Source organism: Schistocerca cancellata, chromosome 11 (assembly GCF_023864275.1).
Source record: "Schistocerca cancellata isolate TAMUIC-IGC-003103 chromosome 11, iqSchCanc2.1, whole genome shotgun sequence".
Classification (NCBI taxonomy): Eukaryota; Metazoa; Arthropoda; class Insecta; order Orthoptera; family Acrididae; genus Schistocerca; species Schistocerca cancellata.
This window is the reverse complement of record NC_064636.1, coordinates 30,119,157-30,134,898: the sequence shown is the minus strand read 5'-3', so window position 1 is coordinate 30,134,898 and position 15,742 is coordinate 30,119,157. Positions and strand designations below refer to the sequence as shown.

The window sequence follows — 15,742 nt, the reverse complement described above, 5'->3', positions numbered from 1 at the left end:
AGTAGCAGAACATTGTAGTTCATATTTTTGGAGTATTGAGGCAGAGGAACTTAAGAGTGTTACATATGGACCTCAGATGCTGCATTTGGTGATACCATGTATAAAGGCATTGTTTTTGGCCCTGCAAAAATATAATTCAGAAGGTCTATAACAGGGCGAGGCCAACAGTACTGCGATGACTAAATCGCTGCCATGTTAACAGCCACTGCAAATCATGCCACCAGTGGCAGTGCCACCAGCCTTCCAGCAAAATGTTTATATTTGGCACTCTGTAAATGGACCAGGTATTTGTGAAATTTGGTTGATTTTAATAATAATCACGGTATTGCTAAAAGCTCTATCTTGCACCTGTGATTATCCCAAATCACAAACCTCACCAGGAATCCTATCCTAGTGAATTTAATTCCGAGTGAGCTAATTTATTATGAAGAGACTATTCAGCAGCCGTAAAAATAGTTGTGATTGCTTTCTAATGTGTGGAGTTATTGTGTTTCAAGTTCAGTTTAATAATTTGAGAAATACACCATTTCCAGTGCATTTTTAAATCGATCTGCATTACTTTTCTTAAATACTTTGGCTTACTTAAAAGCTGTCCAAAAATAGTAAAGTTGTTAGTTAAAAGAATAATAATAATAATAATAATTAGAAGTGAAAAAGATTATTAATTGTTGCATTTATGCACTTTGATCAGAATTACAAAGTTTTATTACTGTTCATTCCATGAGAAGGTGTTTGAACTTGAATTTAATGGTGTTGGCATTTGCCCACCCAACTATATTTTGAGAAGGTTAAAAGACTACTTTTCAAAGCACATTTGTTATTTGAAGAGTTATAGTTTGTTGGGCTTCACTTAATGAATAATTATTGATGAGAATACTCACCATTTTCCATACACACTTGTGAAGATTTGTTAATGAGCATGGCTCTTCAAACCATGAAACTTTGAGGCCCTCATGTACTGAACTAGTTAGTTAATGAAGCAAAGCAAAGGTACCTGCACAGCCAGTGTAGTTAGATTTGCATTCTGTTTAATTGCTTCAAACTGTGTCCAATAAAGAAATATTTACTGCATTAGCTACTTAAATGTAAGCTGGGTAACGTAAAGGTATAGAGACCGTGTACTAGCATTGATGTTATATGGTAGGATCATAATAGACCTCCTGATTTAAATCAATCATTTCATGCTCTGCCCTGTTTAGTATTGCTATTAGTATCATGTGTGTTGGTGACTGGTTCTATTAACTGCTGCATCTAGTTCATTCAAGGCAGGGCTTAACTTTTAAACTTTTAGGTGCCGTAAGGCGCCCCCTTCTATCACTCCCCCCACTGACCACGGAGAGAGACTTGTGATAAGACTTACAATGAGAAATTCTTTCTTAAATACAGTTCTGAAATTCAGGTTTTTAAACCATAATATCTTATAATCAAAAACATAACACCACAAGGTTCCACCACCTGCCGTACCAGTGTCACTTTGCTCCATAGTTCTGCTTCACACGTATTGGCACCAAGTCATACTCACGACATCACGTTTTCAAATGCTGCCAGCCACAACGTTCAAACAGTTTCTTTGTAGCTGCTCTATGAACGTGTGTTCAGTATTCATCAACAAGGCATTTAGCAGTTAATGACTAAGATATTCCTGCTCCATCTGGGTCTAGTACAATTTCGATTTCCCACGTCTTCACGCAATGTTAATTCTGTGAGCATTTTGTGCCATAGCAGCTGATCGTTGCGTCGCGCCTGAGTTGATAACAATGCAAGATAAAGTTAAAACATTCCCCCCTCCCACTTCCTCACCCTGAGGCTGCCGTAATCTTTCTCCTCTCCTCTCCTCTCCTCTCGTCTCCTCTCCTCCCCACATGTTACACTGCCATGGGAAAAGACTATATGTAATGTTCTTCAGTCAGATTTTGTCATTTGAAACTTTCATGATACTGAGTGAAAAAGAAATCACAAGTTTTATTTATACAGGTAATAAATAAATTCCCTTCTGAATGTAAAATGTAACTAATAGACTAAAAATATCTATGACTTAACTTTTACACTCGTAAAAAATTTAGTTGTTCCTATGTTACTAGCCAAAGAGAAAGGTCTTTGCCATTTAATTAACATGAGACCCTACGTGTAAAAATTGAACTGAAAAAACACTATTGTTCCCAGAATGAGATTTCCACTCTGCGGCGGAGTGTGCGCTGATATGAAACTTCCTGGCAGATTAAAACTGTGTGCCGGACCGAGACTCAAACTCGGGACCTTTGCTTTTTGTGGGCAAGTGTTCTTTATGTTATAATAATCAGGAAATGATAAACTCGTCATAGAGATGACAGATTTGTTCTTTTCCATAAGCCCATAGTGTCTTAACTGAGAAAAACATATTTCATGGGTAGCCACTGCAAACTGAATATTTATTTATTAAACCACAAAAAATCAAAAGGGACCTGTTATTATAAATGTTAACACATTTGCTGCAATCTGACCGAAAAATGTTTTACATGTAGAATACATCTTGTAGGAAAAGCAATCAATGCATTAGGCATTGGGAGAGAATTATTACAAAAATAAACATGCACTTATATTAAAATCAGCTTCACAGTGAAGTCGACCATTTCAGTCAAAGTCGCACTTATAACAATCATCCATCTTTGGCGAATATTTTACAAAAATGTCAAAGCTTCTTGAGTTCCATTATAGCTCTATTAAAATTACTTTTTCATTTCCAATAACATACTAGGTATATAAAAAAATTAGTTTGTACGTTAAACCATTATTTAAACAATTTTACTTCAGCGGGCTGCACGAAGATGTTATACTGTTTCAAACAGCAGTTGAAAACTTCAAGAATCCCACATCTCAGTAGATTTTTAGCTCGATTTGCCGTTCAACAATTAAACCGCTAATGACCAATAAACTGAATCGGTGGGATTGAGTATCGATCTGTTAACTCATATATGATAAAATTACAAATGATTCCAAATCAAGAATATCACATTAATAATAAATTGTACCGAGCGTTAATTTTGAGATTACAGTTTTGTAGTTTGAAATATGAATTTAATTTCCCTTCACTCATAAAATAACAAGTCCTGTCAACATGCAGTATATATCTTTGACCTAAGGGTATACAACTTTGTTTAAATATTTCCCTTTAAATTTTATTACACTTTCAACATAGTGTATTAACTTAAAATGACAAACATCTGTTATCCTGACAAAAGTCAGTGGCATATGAGGAGTCAGTTTATACAGAATATACATTGTGTATTTATTGTTAAAAAGTACCTTTTTAGGATGTATTATTAACTGAACTCATAGTTTTAACTAAGTTCATACTCAGTGGCTCAAATAAAGGAAGAAAAAGTAAGCATTGTGAAATTACTTTAAACACAATCAATGGAGATGGATTACGAAAAACATTTCCATAATACAGAATTATCCTCATTATACACTTTATCAGTTCGTGCTTTTGACTGTGTAGCAAGTGCAGAATGATATCCCTTCACCATCCAAGACGCCCATTTTCATATCTAGCTACAGGTGGTCCCAGAAGTCTGATGCGTAATGAACTACAAACAGTGCAGATGTAGAGTGACGATCTCAGTGGTGTCATAATTAAGTTCATTGCAGAAATGCCACGTTCACACTCTGCAATCGACACTGCAATGCTGTTTATTATTGATACAAAATTTTTGAACATTGGTGGCTGTACAAGGACAGTTGGCACTTCTCCACTTAGTAGTGGTTTCAGACCCTGTTTGTACTCCCTGAAGTTCTTCATTATTTCAGAGGGCTATTAATCTTAAATCTTTCACACATTCGAAAAATCTCATTTTCTCCATAAGTGATCGATATGTTTTTAGGCCACAATTTCAGGTGAATGGCCTTCATGTAGTTCATATCATCATTGTAGCTTTCAGATGCATTCACTGTTGATAGCAACCTGGATCACAAATTATTTGCCAAGCTGCGATTAAACTGTTCATCAGGAATCTTAGAAATAATTGTTCTTTGAGAAAGTTTAACACATTGAAAGTTCATATTTTCCAGTGCAATGTTAGCTACATTTGCATGTTGTCCCATTGCATCAAACAGACTTTCCAACACTTTTAATAAAAGTGTAATGTCGTCGTGAGCTTGAGCAAGGTTAACACTTGATCTTTGAAGCTGTAGGGATAGATCGGCCAACTCTTCTAAGGCATCAGAGATTACAGCTAGGTTGGAGACGAAAGTTGTAGATGACAATTACAAAGCCCTTTGTAAGAAGACCGTTGTTTTGAGTCTCATTTCGTGTCCTCTGATACTTCTAAAAAATGACTGTATAGAGCCCTGCAATCTTTCCACACAGCTTTTACTGCCAATAAACTGGAGGCCAACCAACGAGTGTCAAAACACATGACCAATTTTTAAATTTCTAGCTCCAAACCTTTAGCAGCAACTGCCAACTCACTGCTGTTTTTCGGGGAGCAGCTGAAGATATTTCTAACTTTATCCATGAATATTTTAAAGTGATTAATTCCCACCACTTCTTCTATCGTGTCATGCATGGTGAGTTCTGAACGATGATTCAAACAATGCCAGATGAATAAGTTTGGAAACATCAGCTTTGCAAGGTCAGACTTTTTTCCTAACACGACAGAAGCTCCATCGCAAGTCAAAGCGATTAAATGGTCTTTCAAAAACTCACAGCCTAGTCCTAGTGATTCTAACTGCTTTAAAAGTTCTTTCAAGATATCAGATGCTGTTGTGTCATTTAGCCCAAGAAGTCGCAAAGAAATTGTCATGGCGTTTTCCCTTTTAACAATGTTCTGAACTAGACAATCAAAGCTTTTTTGTGTGAAAGTGAAGTGGCTTTATCCAAAAGAAGTGAAAATTTGGAGTCACTTTTTATTAAATTATTTATTAGATCTGATGTCATCTGGTCAGAAATATGAATCACTATATTAGATCAAGCAACATTTGAACATAGTATTCGGCCCATATCCAAACCAATTTTAATTTGGAGATCAATTTCTGTCTGAAACTCATTAAACAGTCTATTTAACTTTGCTTGCTTATAAGCTGTCCAAAAATACGCTCAGTAACAACTTTTTGTTCCTTTACTGTGGAAGCGACGGAGTTCTTAATGTGATATTTTTCTGCGTAGTCTGGATTTTGTTTGCTAAACCGTGAGCTTCAAATGTGCAGTGATCAAACAGTTTTTTCCTAAGAGACGTTATTTGATCATGTCCCACATGAGCTTACAGTTCCTAAAAGCCATTGCTCACTCAGTTTTAACCGTTTTGTTTTTTCAGCACCTAGTGTATATCTACAAACTTGGCCTTTTTTAAATAATCAACCACGGGTTTTTAGCTTTATAATCTGTACATTGTTCGACAGACCGACAATCTGGCTTTTCATCATCATTACAATTATCAATACTGTCTATAGATGTTTTGTCTGTATCCATATCCACCAACTTATACAAATTTTCATTTTGCAACAATGACATAGGAGAAGGATTGTCTGCTTTGTTGTTTGCATCTTCTTCTCCAGCCACAGCTGACGTCATGGATTCTACATCTAAACTGTGGTTTTCATTGCCCTCACTAACGTTTTGTCTTTTAGGTTTAAAGGAGTCACTAATTTTTGTAGAGATATACATTACTATTAAACTCTCCTGTCCACTGAGTCACAATGTGTAAATAAACACTACGAACAAACCAAAACAATGCTGTCGGTTCTGAGCAGAACAACTGCACTGCAAGCGATTGACGTACAGAGAGTGATTGAGTAATATTGTTGAACGTGAATTCCTGAAGTGCCTGTTGGATTGTTTGTTGGCTTCTCTGTGAGGCAGCGATGGCTAACAAGGTAAACTGATTCAAATTGAAAAAGCCATAGACACGACCTGTCTGAATCGTGGACTAAAAAGACTGAATTCACATAGAGACATACAGACAGGCAACTGTAATGCGAGAACCACTTATGGGATTTACTTGTTTCTTTCTTTAACTCACAGATATATTCATTTACTATCTATTATTATATATTTAGCTACTTTAGGTAGCACAAGAAATAACCTGTGGCTATAATTGTAAGTCAAGTCGCAAGAAACTGGGCTGCCGTCGTGCTCCTTACACTATTAGAGCAAAATCATTTGATTTTTTAATGAATTGTAGACCTCAAAAAGAACCACAAAAAGTGAGGAAGAGCATATGTTTGTCTTTCACAGTTGAGTCACACTCAATTTTTCTGCTTTGTGGGTGTTTAAACAGCTGACTTCAGAAGACAAAATTCATCATTATTCTTCAACCTTAATCTTTTATTTAGGTACATCTTTTTGAGCTCTACAGTTTGGTACTACATAACGTGATATAGTTCTTATGGATTCTGTAATGTATTTCAAGAGAGCATGCTGGCAGAAAACATTTTTACTTCATATAGCTGATGACATTTAAACAGCTGAACAGACTTTCAAAAATATAGTTAAGAACCGTCCCCATTAAACCAGCTTTCAAATAAAAAAACGGCTTTAAAATTGGAACTTTCGTTTGAGAACTATGTTGGGGCAGACAGACAGACTTAAGGGTCAAACATATACATGTCCGTTCTGCATTGGGAATTCAAATTTGCCCCCTGTGGGAGCTCCCCTCTACTGTATAGCGTCAACCATGTTCTAACGAGGGTGCGGGCAGATAAAGACAAAGGTCAAGAGTGCCGTGGGCAAAGGGACATATCGGGTCGCAAGGCTGCCAACTTTTAGTCATGTTTGCTCCATTCGCACATATGATTTTTAGCTGTGACGTAAATTACAACATGGAATAAAATGATTTCGTGAAAGCACATTATAAAGACGTTCACATTCAAACATGGCTTACATTATTTATTTCTCATTAACACACATAACATGAGATGTTGCCTTGCTACTACATTGCTGAGGTTGTTGGCAGTCGTATACAAAAGGCAATATGCACCAATCACAACTTTAGAATGATACTCCACTTATCTTGGGTATACTGTACGTGCGTGCACACACACACACACACACACACACACACACACACACACTCTACCTCCTGCCCGTCACATCATGTTGGCGAGCCATTGTCATGTTCACTTGTGCTGGTGCAGCGGAAAATTACGGTTACGGTTTGATTTAATACACATGTACTACTTCAAATCTCCGGTACTGTACTGTTAAAAAAGGGGGGGGGGGAGAAAAGAGAGAATTAGAAGAAAGGGAGTTTCTGGGAGGTGCCAGAATGCATTGTGGCCAAAATTAAGCCCTGATTCAAGGTACATGTTGTTGTTAGGCATATGCTACAGTTTGCAATCTTATTGGCCATTTGTTTGACCTCCAAATTAGTATTACATTTATCTGCAAGGTTACGTTGCTCTGGTGTAATGTGAACAGATATAAAGAAACAGGTGTGTGTGTGTGTGTGTGTGTGTGTGTGTGTGTCAAGGAAGGTTAGGTTAGCCTTAGCACTGCCTTCTGCTTTATTACATTGTTTGACAAGAATTCCTAATTAGGCTGGCGACTGATATTAATACATAACTAATATGTAATTAATAAGACTTGCTTTTGTGCTGGAGAACATCTGTTCCTCACACAAATGTTAAGTGTTGGTTATACTCTGCTGGAGTGTTTTGGAAATGAATCCCAGTCTGTTTGTCCTGTTCCCATTAGGTTATATTGTGGTCACAACTTTCTCAAAAATTCCTCACAGCGGTTTAAGGTTAGCATTGATTGCCTTTTATGGTTGGCCACATTACCGCTAAAAGCAGTCCCTTTGGAGGGGCCCTCCTGCACAATTCCACCACATGTGGGTGGCTGACTTTCTGCAAGGCTGTGCCCTGTATTCTGTGACATTTGTATGGCTGCTTCGGTATCTTGGCATTTTCAGCTCTTCAGGAGGAAGGCAGAGCTTTAGTTGGTAAAGACATTTCCAGCTGGAGTACATCACAACCAGACACACACTCTGGAGTCGGGTATTGAATTGTAAGGTGTATCCAGCAACAGATGTGCACTCGGAGCACAATTCAGGTATGATAATGAATGAACTAAATTTTAAGAGAACTGTTATGAGAATTCAGTGTGTAAATAAATAGGATAGCGAAGTACCCAGGAATGGAATGGGAATTTTAACTTCTACGAGGCTCTAGACAACGTGATAATGAACGGCAATCAAGCGAGTATCCACATTTGTCTGCATAATCCGTGAGACAGGAGTCATAGCAACAGAATGCCAGAGAAACACCATCCAGATACTACAGAAGCAACCAAGCACTTGTAAGTGCAATAGCTAAACAGCTCATGAATAGAGCTTTTTGAAAAAAAAACAACAACATGAAGAAGAATGGAAGACAAAGGTGATTATCTGTTTGAGGAAGATAAATTTGGAGTAAAGGATCCAGGGATAGTGGAAGGAATGTGTAAGAAAAATCAAGGTATCTTTATTGGATTTGAAGATCTTTACATGACATTTGACAGCATGAAATAATGAAAGTGTGTGAAATTTTTTTAAAAGGTACATATAAGATATATTGAACAGCAGGTAACATAGAATATGTACAATAATCAACAAGAATTGGTATTCTGAATTAAAGATTGTTAAAGATAAGGATGCAGGTAATCTCCACACACGTTCAGATGAACACTGAAGAATCATTGGTGGAACTGAAGAAACTTATAGCAATTTAATTAAAACTGAAGTTGAAAAGGATATCATTGATAAAATTCACTGGTGATATTTCTGTGTTCACCGAAAGTCAGACTGAATCACCAGAATTGGTGAATGTAATAAACAGTTGAATGAGTGCCAAATCAGGATTAATGAATGGAAGAAAGAGGAAAGTATTGGGGTGTGGCAGAAGTAACATTGGTGGCAAAGTTTACAGAATTAAGGACCACACAGTAGACCACTTGTACGGACTCTGGTACATGTGATGCTAATTTACACTGAGGGTCAAAGCACGGTTGTTATAAGGAATAATGTAGCATGGAAAAACAGGAGATTCCCCGCAAAACAAAGTTACTAATATCAAAGATGTGCCTTAATTTGTGTTAGACATACCTGAATGTATGCTTGGAGCAGAGTACTGCATAAAAATTAATCATGGATTATGGAAAAAACAAGAGGGGAATCGGAGCATAGTAAATGCGGTGCTATTGACGGATGTTTAAACTAGGTGAACTCTTAACAGAAGAACTATCGAACATCTCTGCAGAATAGGTGAGGATAGTGTGATATGTGGAAAACTGTGACAAGTACAAGGGTCAGCAGAGTAAGTTATATTTGAAGGCATCAGGGAATAACCGCTGTGGAACTAGAGGTGGTTGCTGAGGTTAAAAACTGTAGGGAAAGACAGAGATAGGAAGGCATGTAATTGTGGACTCTGGGAGCTCATGGCACTGCAATTCTGCTGCTCAGACAGACAGACACATTGTCAACAGAAGGCAGAGTTTCCCCTTTGCATGTCTGTGGTTACCGAGACTGGCTGTTACAGCAGTGGGGCAACCAAGGTGGTCCACACCCTGGCAAGCTGAGGCTCTGCTGGCGTTTGCTTCTGTTTGGTGATTGCCGAGTATATTTCTTGTTACTAACAGAAACTATAGCAAATTATTGGGTTCTTTCTCCTCTCTCATTCCTGACAAACACCAAAAATGGTCTCATAAATGTGTGTATGTGTGACCTCTGCTAGACCATTCCAATACATCTAAAGTAATAGACATTTATCTCATCTGACAGTGTTACACATTCAGTGCACTCATACTCTCCCCATCACTAAATTTTCTGGGCATGACATTGTCTGAATTATTGAAACTTCCTGGCAGATTAAAACTGTGTGCCGGACCGAGACTCGAACTCGGGACCTTCGCCTTTCGCGGGCAAGTGCTCTACCAATTGAGCTACCCGAGCACGACTCTCATTCTGGAAACATCCCCCAGGCTGTGGCTAAGCCGTGTCTCCGCAATATCCTTTCTTTCAGGAGTGCTAGTTCTGCAAGGTTTGCAGGAGAGCTTCTGTAAAGTTTGGAGGGTAGGAGCCGAGGTACTGGTAAAAGTAAAGTTGTGAGGACAGGGCTTGACTCGTGCTCGGGTAGCTCAGTTGGTAGAGCACTTGCCCACGAAAGGCAAAGGTCCCGAGTTCGAGTCTCGGTCCGGCAGACAGTTTTAATCTGCCAGGAAGTTTCATATCGGCGCACACTCCGCTGAAGAGTGAAAATCTCAGTCTGAATTATTGTTGGCATTGGTTTGCTGGTCTTGATGAATAAGACACTGAACTGTTGACAATAACTATTTTTCCTACCAACCTATTCTTAACCAACCTCTCTCCCATGATACTATGATCTAGTCGTGGGGATACCACCTCTGATTGTATGTTTTTATCTAGACTGAGCATTTACACTTTGCTTTTCAGTATTTATATCTTATCTACCATATAATGGTGTGTGTGTGTGTGTGTGTGTGTGTGTGTGTGTGCGCGCGGGCGTGCTGAGGGAACTCACCGCATTTGAGAGACAGTGGCCTCATCAGGTTGAGGAGTCGTGGGCCGCGCAGCAGCAGGTGTCTGGTGAGGTGCGCTGGCAGAGGTGGCGGTGGCAGCGGTGGTGGTGGTGGTTCTGGTTGTGGTTGTGGTGCTGGTGGTGGTGGTCCTCGGCTCTGTAACGACTGGTGCACTGCGCATACAGAGAGGCAGGGTGTGAGCTGGCTGGGCGTGTCCTCGTGGGGATGTGGAGGTGGCTCACCGTGGCCAGCACTGCTGAGGGACCGGACCATCCACACAGGGGATAGGTCTCCAGTTAATACAAGTGAATTACCAGTAAGCTAAGCTAAAAACAATCAGTCGTACCATCTGAGCTTTCCATGGCAGTCGCTCAACCCCATACAACAGGTAGTTCAAATCTAGGTGCAGCCAGAAGGTACATACAACGCCCAATACTTGCACAAAACATAATTACAGAATTACTGGACATGTTAGCTCAGGTGCTATCGCCATCAAAACTATCCAAACGGCCTGAATTCCACTCCACCTAAATTGTATGATGATGATGAAGTGCCATATTCCTCGACAGAGTGTAGGGGAAGGACGAATGCACCCACATAATGTTACTGTCTTGCAGTTCCTCTGATCTCTTTTCGATATGGACATTTCACTCTACAAAATGATTACTACAAGACCCCACTTGAAGCAACTGATTTGTAACACTGAGTCCACAATCAGACTAATATCACGATAGTGTGAATATCGAAACCTGTTATAATTAGATGGCAGCTTGTAAACTCAAGTTTATTGCAATAAATGACTTTTTGGAAACTAAGTTTCAACTTGAAATTAAGTGACGAAAACATTTGTATTAAGACTACCATCCAGGATTCCAATTGAGCACCTATTGTCTCTGTTAACTAAGTACGAAAGATCTTAAATATCATTTCAGCCACAGGTAAGCATGTGTGTATGGGTGCATGTTGAAATGTTGAAATGACTTCGCATTGTGTTCGATTATTCAAACCTAGCAACTAATAGGATTGTTAACTAAGTGCAATAATACATTACATATGCAAATATAGCAATATGAGAATCTGAACTGTCGAGAAAAAGTATTTTGTTCCTTTGCTGGGATCTGAATCCACCACCTCTCATTGTTTTCTAACCACAAATACATGTTAAACATCTGCTTAGTTTAGCTGTAGCAGTATGTGCCCATGTATGTACTGGAAATAACCTAACGGAACATTCTGTGTAGGGTGGGAATCTATCCCCGCGTGCTGCATGCACCATCGTTGTTGACTGCACACAAGATGATGTTGATTATCGAATTCTTTTTCGCCACTTGCTACGAGGTACGTGTTTTAACTTTTCGAGCAATCATTTAAAGTTTTGTGTGACAGACTTGAAATCGACACCAGCTGTCATAGTTGACAAGACATGCAGAGGTGATAAAAATCAAAATCGCTTTTCTCCTCTGGTTTTATGTGCACGACACAATAAAAATCTTTGCAGACAACCATGAACACAATGGATGCTAATAACTATGGACATATCCGTGGGAAGAATTTCTTAACACGAAAGAGCTTCATTACACCAGATGTGTACTGTTACATTCTGAGGACTCACATTAGCCTTTGATTTTACGTTTTTTTGTCAGGACCAAACATTTTTGTTTTATGAAGGTAAAGCCAAATAGTTCCTGTTTTAAGTTTTGCTTTATTTTCTTAAACTAAGCAATGCAAATACTGTGACCTTTCCTTTGAAATGGCACTATCTATTTCCTTTCTAACATTTGAGAGCTGTAGATTCTACTTTGTCTCTAATGGTCTTGCAGTCGATGGGATGTTTGACACTTAATTACTTCTTTCTTTCTTCCTCAACATTTCCTATTGAATTAAAGTGCCGCATGATGGCTAATTGGTCACATTTCATGACATTTGGCAGTAATCGATTGAGCCATACTGGTAAACCACCACATCAAAACTAACCAATTGAAAATGAGAAAATTATTTCCTGACGTAATTTCTTTGACACACTTACCACATACGCGCACAAAATAATACAACAAAACAAACACATTTCCAGAATACAAAAGGACTCACAAGCTGAAAACTTACAAACACACTCAACAAACACACACTGAGAGCACCACACAGAAAAGAACCAGATGGTACACCATGACCTACACACATAAACTAACACACACAAGCAGAGCCAAAATAAAAAAAATACCACACACACACACACACACACACACACACACACACAAACGTGTACACAAACAGATAAACCAAAACATTGCATTGAAACAATCTTTCAGTTCATAGTGCTGTGGAGTGTGGGAAAAAACTGCAAATTGGCATTCATAAGAAGAACAACACCAAAAATGCAATGGGAGTGTAATATGTAAGAAATTGTCCACACAACCTGTAAGTACAGTTCAAAACATTACTACTTAATAGGAAATACCAACCACCAGAACTGTTTATAACCTATAGGCACAGTGACAAAAATGTAAATTAAATAGCTAACATATGTACATATTCCAGGCCACTGATAACGCCTTGCACAAAATAAACTCAAAACGCGTATGGCACTAAAATTGTGTTTTATTCAGTTGCTGTCAGATGGTCCATAAGTAAAAATTATCAATATACTGTGACGCACAAAATACTTCATGCACCATTTTCGAAGGTTTAAACAACAATCCTCATGACCTTCAAGAGTACAATATTCAATAAGTCACTCCATGAATACTTTATAGCTACAAATAAAAAATTATGATTGATAAATATACTTATTCCAACCTGCATGACAACATGTCAGACAAAAGTCTATGATATTATGCATGAATCTACCTGTTTCAGTTAAATTATGGGTGGTCCTTTTAGGCTACATGCATCGATGTAGTATGCTACATGAGGAAAATTTATGGACTTTCTTACGCACTTGCACGGTACATTTTTAGGCCTCCTTTTTCCACATGGAATTTAGATGGAGGGATTATCTGTGCTACATGAGCTACATTTACTAAAGACAAGCCTCGTCTTTGCCAAGATTGATGGTGTTAATAATAAGAGAAGAAATTCTAATAATGCATCTCTTCTTTTAGTAAAATTATAAGCCTCTATCACAATAATAAAGAACTAGAAAATAATTAACGTTCCTTGACACAATGGCACACTACTGCAGTCATAAATGTGACAATGGAGAACATTCTGGAAGTTTGATTGATACTTGTTGCTGAGTTTGTTTTGTACGATCTAGTGTTGGTGTAACTTAAACTCTTACAAGATCACAGCAGCTCAGGTGGGAAAAAACACTTCCTGCAGAAATTTCTGTAGCCTACAATAATGCCAGTAGTGCAGCTGACAATTATGTGATTTTATTTCAGTGATTACAAAAACAACTCCAAAGTACATATTAGGTAGCTGAGGCAACTAGTGACCATTGATATGGATTAACAAGGAAAAGAATGTTTTGTAAAGGCTGTAATGAACCTCCAGGGAAACGGAACGCTCATCCAGTGACGAGCATCCTTCGTTAACAGCAAAACAGTGGCACTGCATTGAAAGTAGTTTGGTGGTCTGTTAAAATTGCTCTGGCTTCATTTGCTTAAGCTCTATATTCGAGTCACTGATCAGCCAAACACTTGACTAGTATTAACAGACCCTCTTTGCCTCCGGTGACTTCTGTTTAACAACATAAGGTTCCACTTTCCTTCCTAATCTACAATAAAGCCGACGCTCCTTCACTACCTGCTGGAGGAGAGTCGGTGTATGTTGGGCCATGACAGAGGCAGACGTCCAGCTAGTGGAAGCTCACCATTAACCTTTCTTGCACCAGAAATTTTATTTCATCCCTGAAACAATTGTCATGTAAAGTCACAGCACACTTATTTGAACTTGCAATGTTGAAAATGTTGGTGCTGAACTGGGAATCTAACTTGGATATCTCTTTCTGCCATCTTTAACACTTTTCGGACAATACAGTTCCATCGTTTTGTTGAGTCCCCAACATTCCACAGTTTTCCAGGTTTCAATGAAAGGGGAAGGTCTGGTTTTAAATACTGGTTGGGTACAAAAATTTTCGCTGTGTCATTTCACGTTGTAGCATTCGGATTGCAAATAACATGTGGAAAGCAATTACGATTTTTAGCATTTGTGCATGCTAACATCAACAATAACAATTGGTGCCAATTTTGACTATGAAACAGGCAGAGAACGTTTTATCCTATCATTTCAGATTTATAAATTCCACTCCTAGTGGCTGGTGGAAAAGAATTTGACAGGTGTGTAGCCAGTGGTGATAGCATATACAGGGTTAAGAGTCCCAGTCAGCACAGAACTTTTCCTCGCATAATTTCTAGTTCAGACATGAGCATATCTCACTGGTGGTGAAATGAACTGACATTGTGTATCTATATGTGGCTAGAAAACAACATGATACATGCTGGGTTCGAAATGCAGCAGGGGAATACTTTGTTGTATAATCATTTCAGTTTCATCATCCCTCTAGCGGTGAAAAATTTTGGTAGATAAAATTATAACAGTTTATTGTGCTTCATTCACAATCCCTGCCCAAAACAAAACTTTATGCCCCATCATATCAAGTTTGAAAAAGTGCATATGATGTTACATGCAGTTAAAATGATAGTTAAGATCTGTAGTGACCGGATTGGAGTCCTGGATCCCAGTCCAATACAAAAGCATGTAGTTTGAAGCTGAATCTTGCTTTTTGAAATCTCATTTATTGTAATTCACTTCAGTTTACAAGCACTGAGGACCATCATCTCTGATAAAGGGTTTTCTGATATTTACATTACTGTGGTATTGGTTTTCATATGGACGATAATAGACGAAGTGCAAGAAAGTTATGTGCCTGCATACAAACCAGGTGGAACGCAGTTCAGGAAATTTGGCTGCTTCTGAGCATGGTAACACACGCATATAAATTTGACAGGCACGACACTCGTCTGATTGTCGAACATTTCGTATTGTAATTAATGTGATACTTTGATCATCAGACATCGTTCAAAGCCTGTCTTAAAACTGGTCTTTGAAAGGTACAGCTAATGAAATGGTTGACAGCGTGTTTCAAATTGAGCTGGAGAAGGAAATCAGTACAGCGTGCAGTAAGGCACGGTGAAACTCGTGATTTGACAACAGAAAGAGACTGTGGGTGTGCAACAGTTACGTGTCATAACAGTATTACCACATTCATCTCAATTTCATTCATTAAATACGGTTGACAGGAATTTAAGTATT

The 15,742-nt window shown here is 38.4% G+C and overlaps 1 protein-coding gene and 1 non-coding gene across 2 annotated transcripts in view; one reads left to right on the top strand and one right to left on the bottom strand.

Moving 5' to 3' along the window:
- Positions 1–10,075: 10,075 nt before the first annotated feature.
- Trnas-cga (transfer RNA serine (anticodon CGA)) lies at positions 10,076–10,150 on the top strand. The gene has a single exon. It is a non-coding gene; the product is annotated as a tRNA-Ser (tRNA).
- A 337-nt stretch (positions 10,151–10,487) lies between these two features.
- LOC126108864 (speckle-type POZ protein homolog) overlaps positions 10,488–15,742 on the bottom strand; it is a 531,541-nt gene continuing 526,286 nt past the window's right edge. Inside the window, exon 3 of the mRNA XM_049914228.1 lies at positions 10,488–10,662. Coding sequence (XP_049770185.1) covers positions 10,488–10,662 — 175 coding nt within the window. The remainder of the gene's footprint in view (positions 10,663–15,742) is intronic.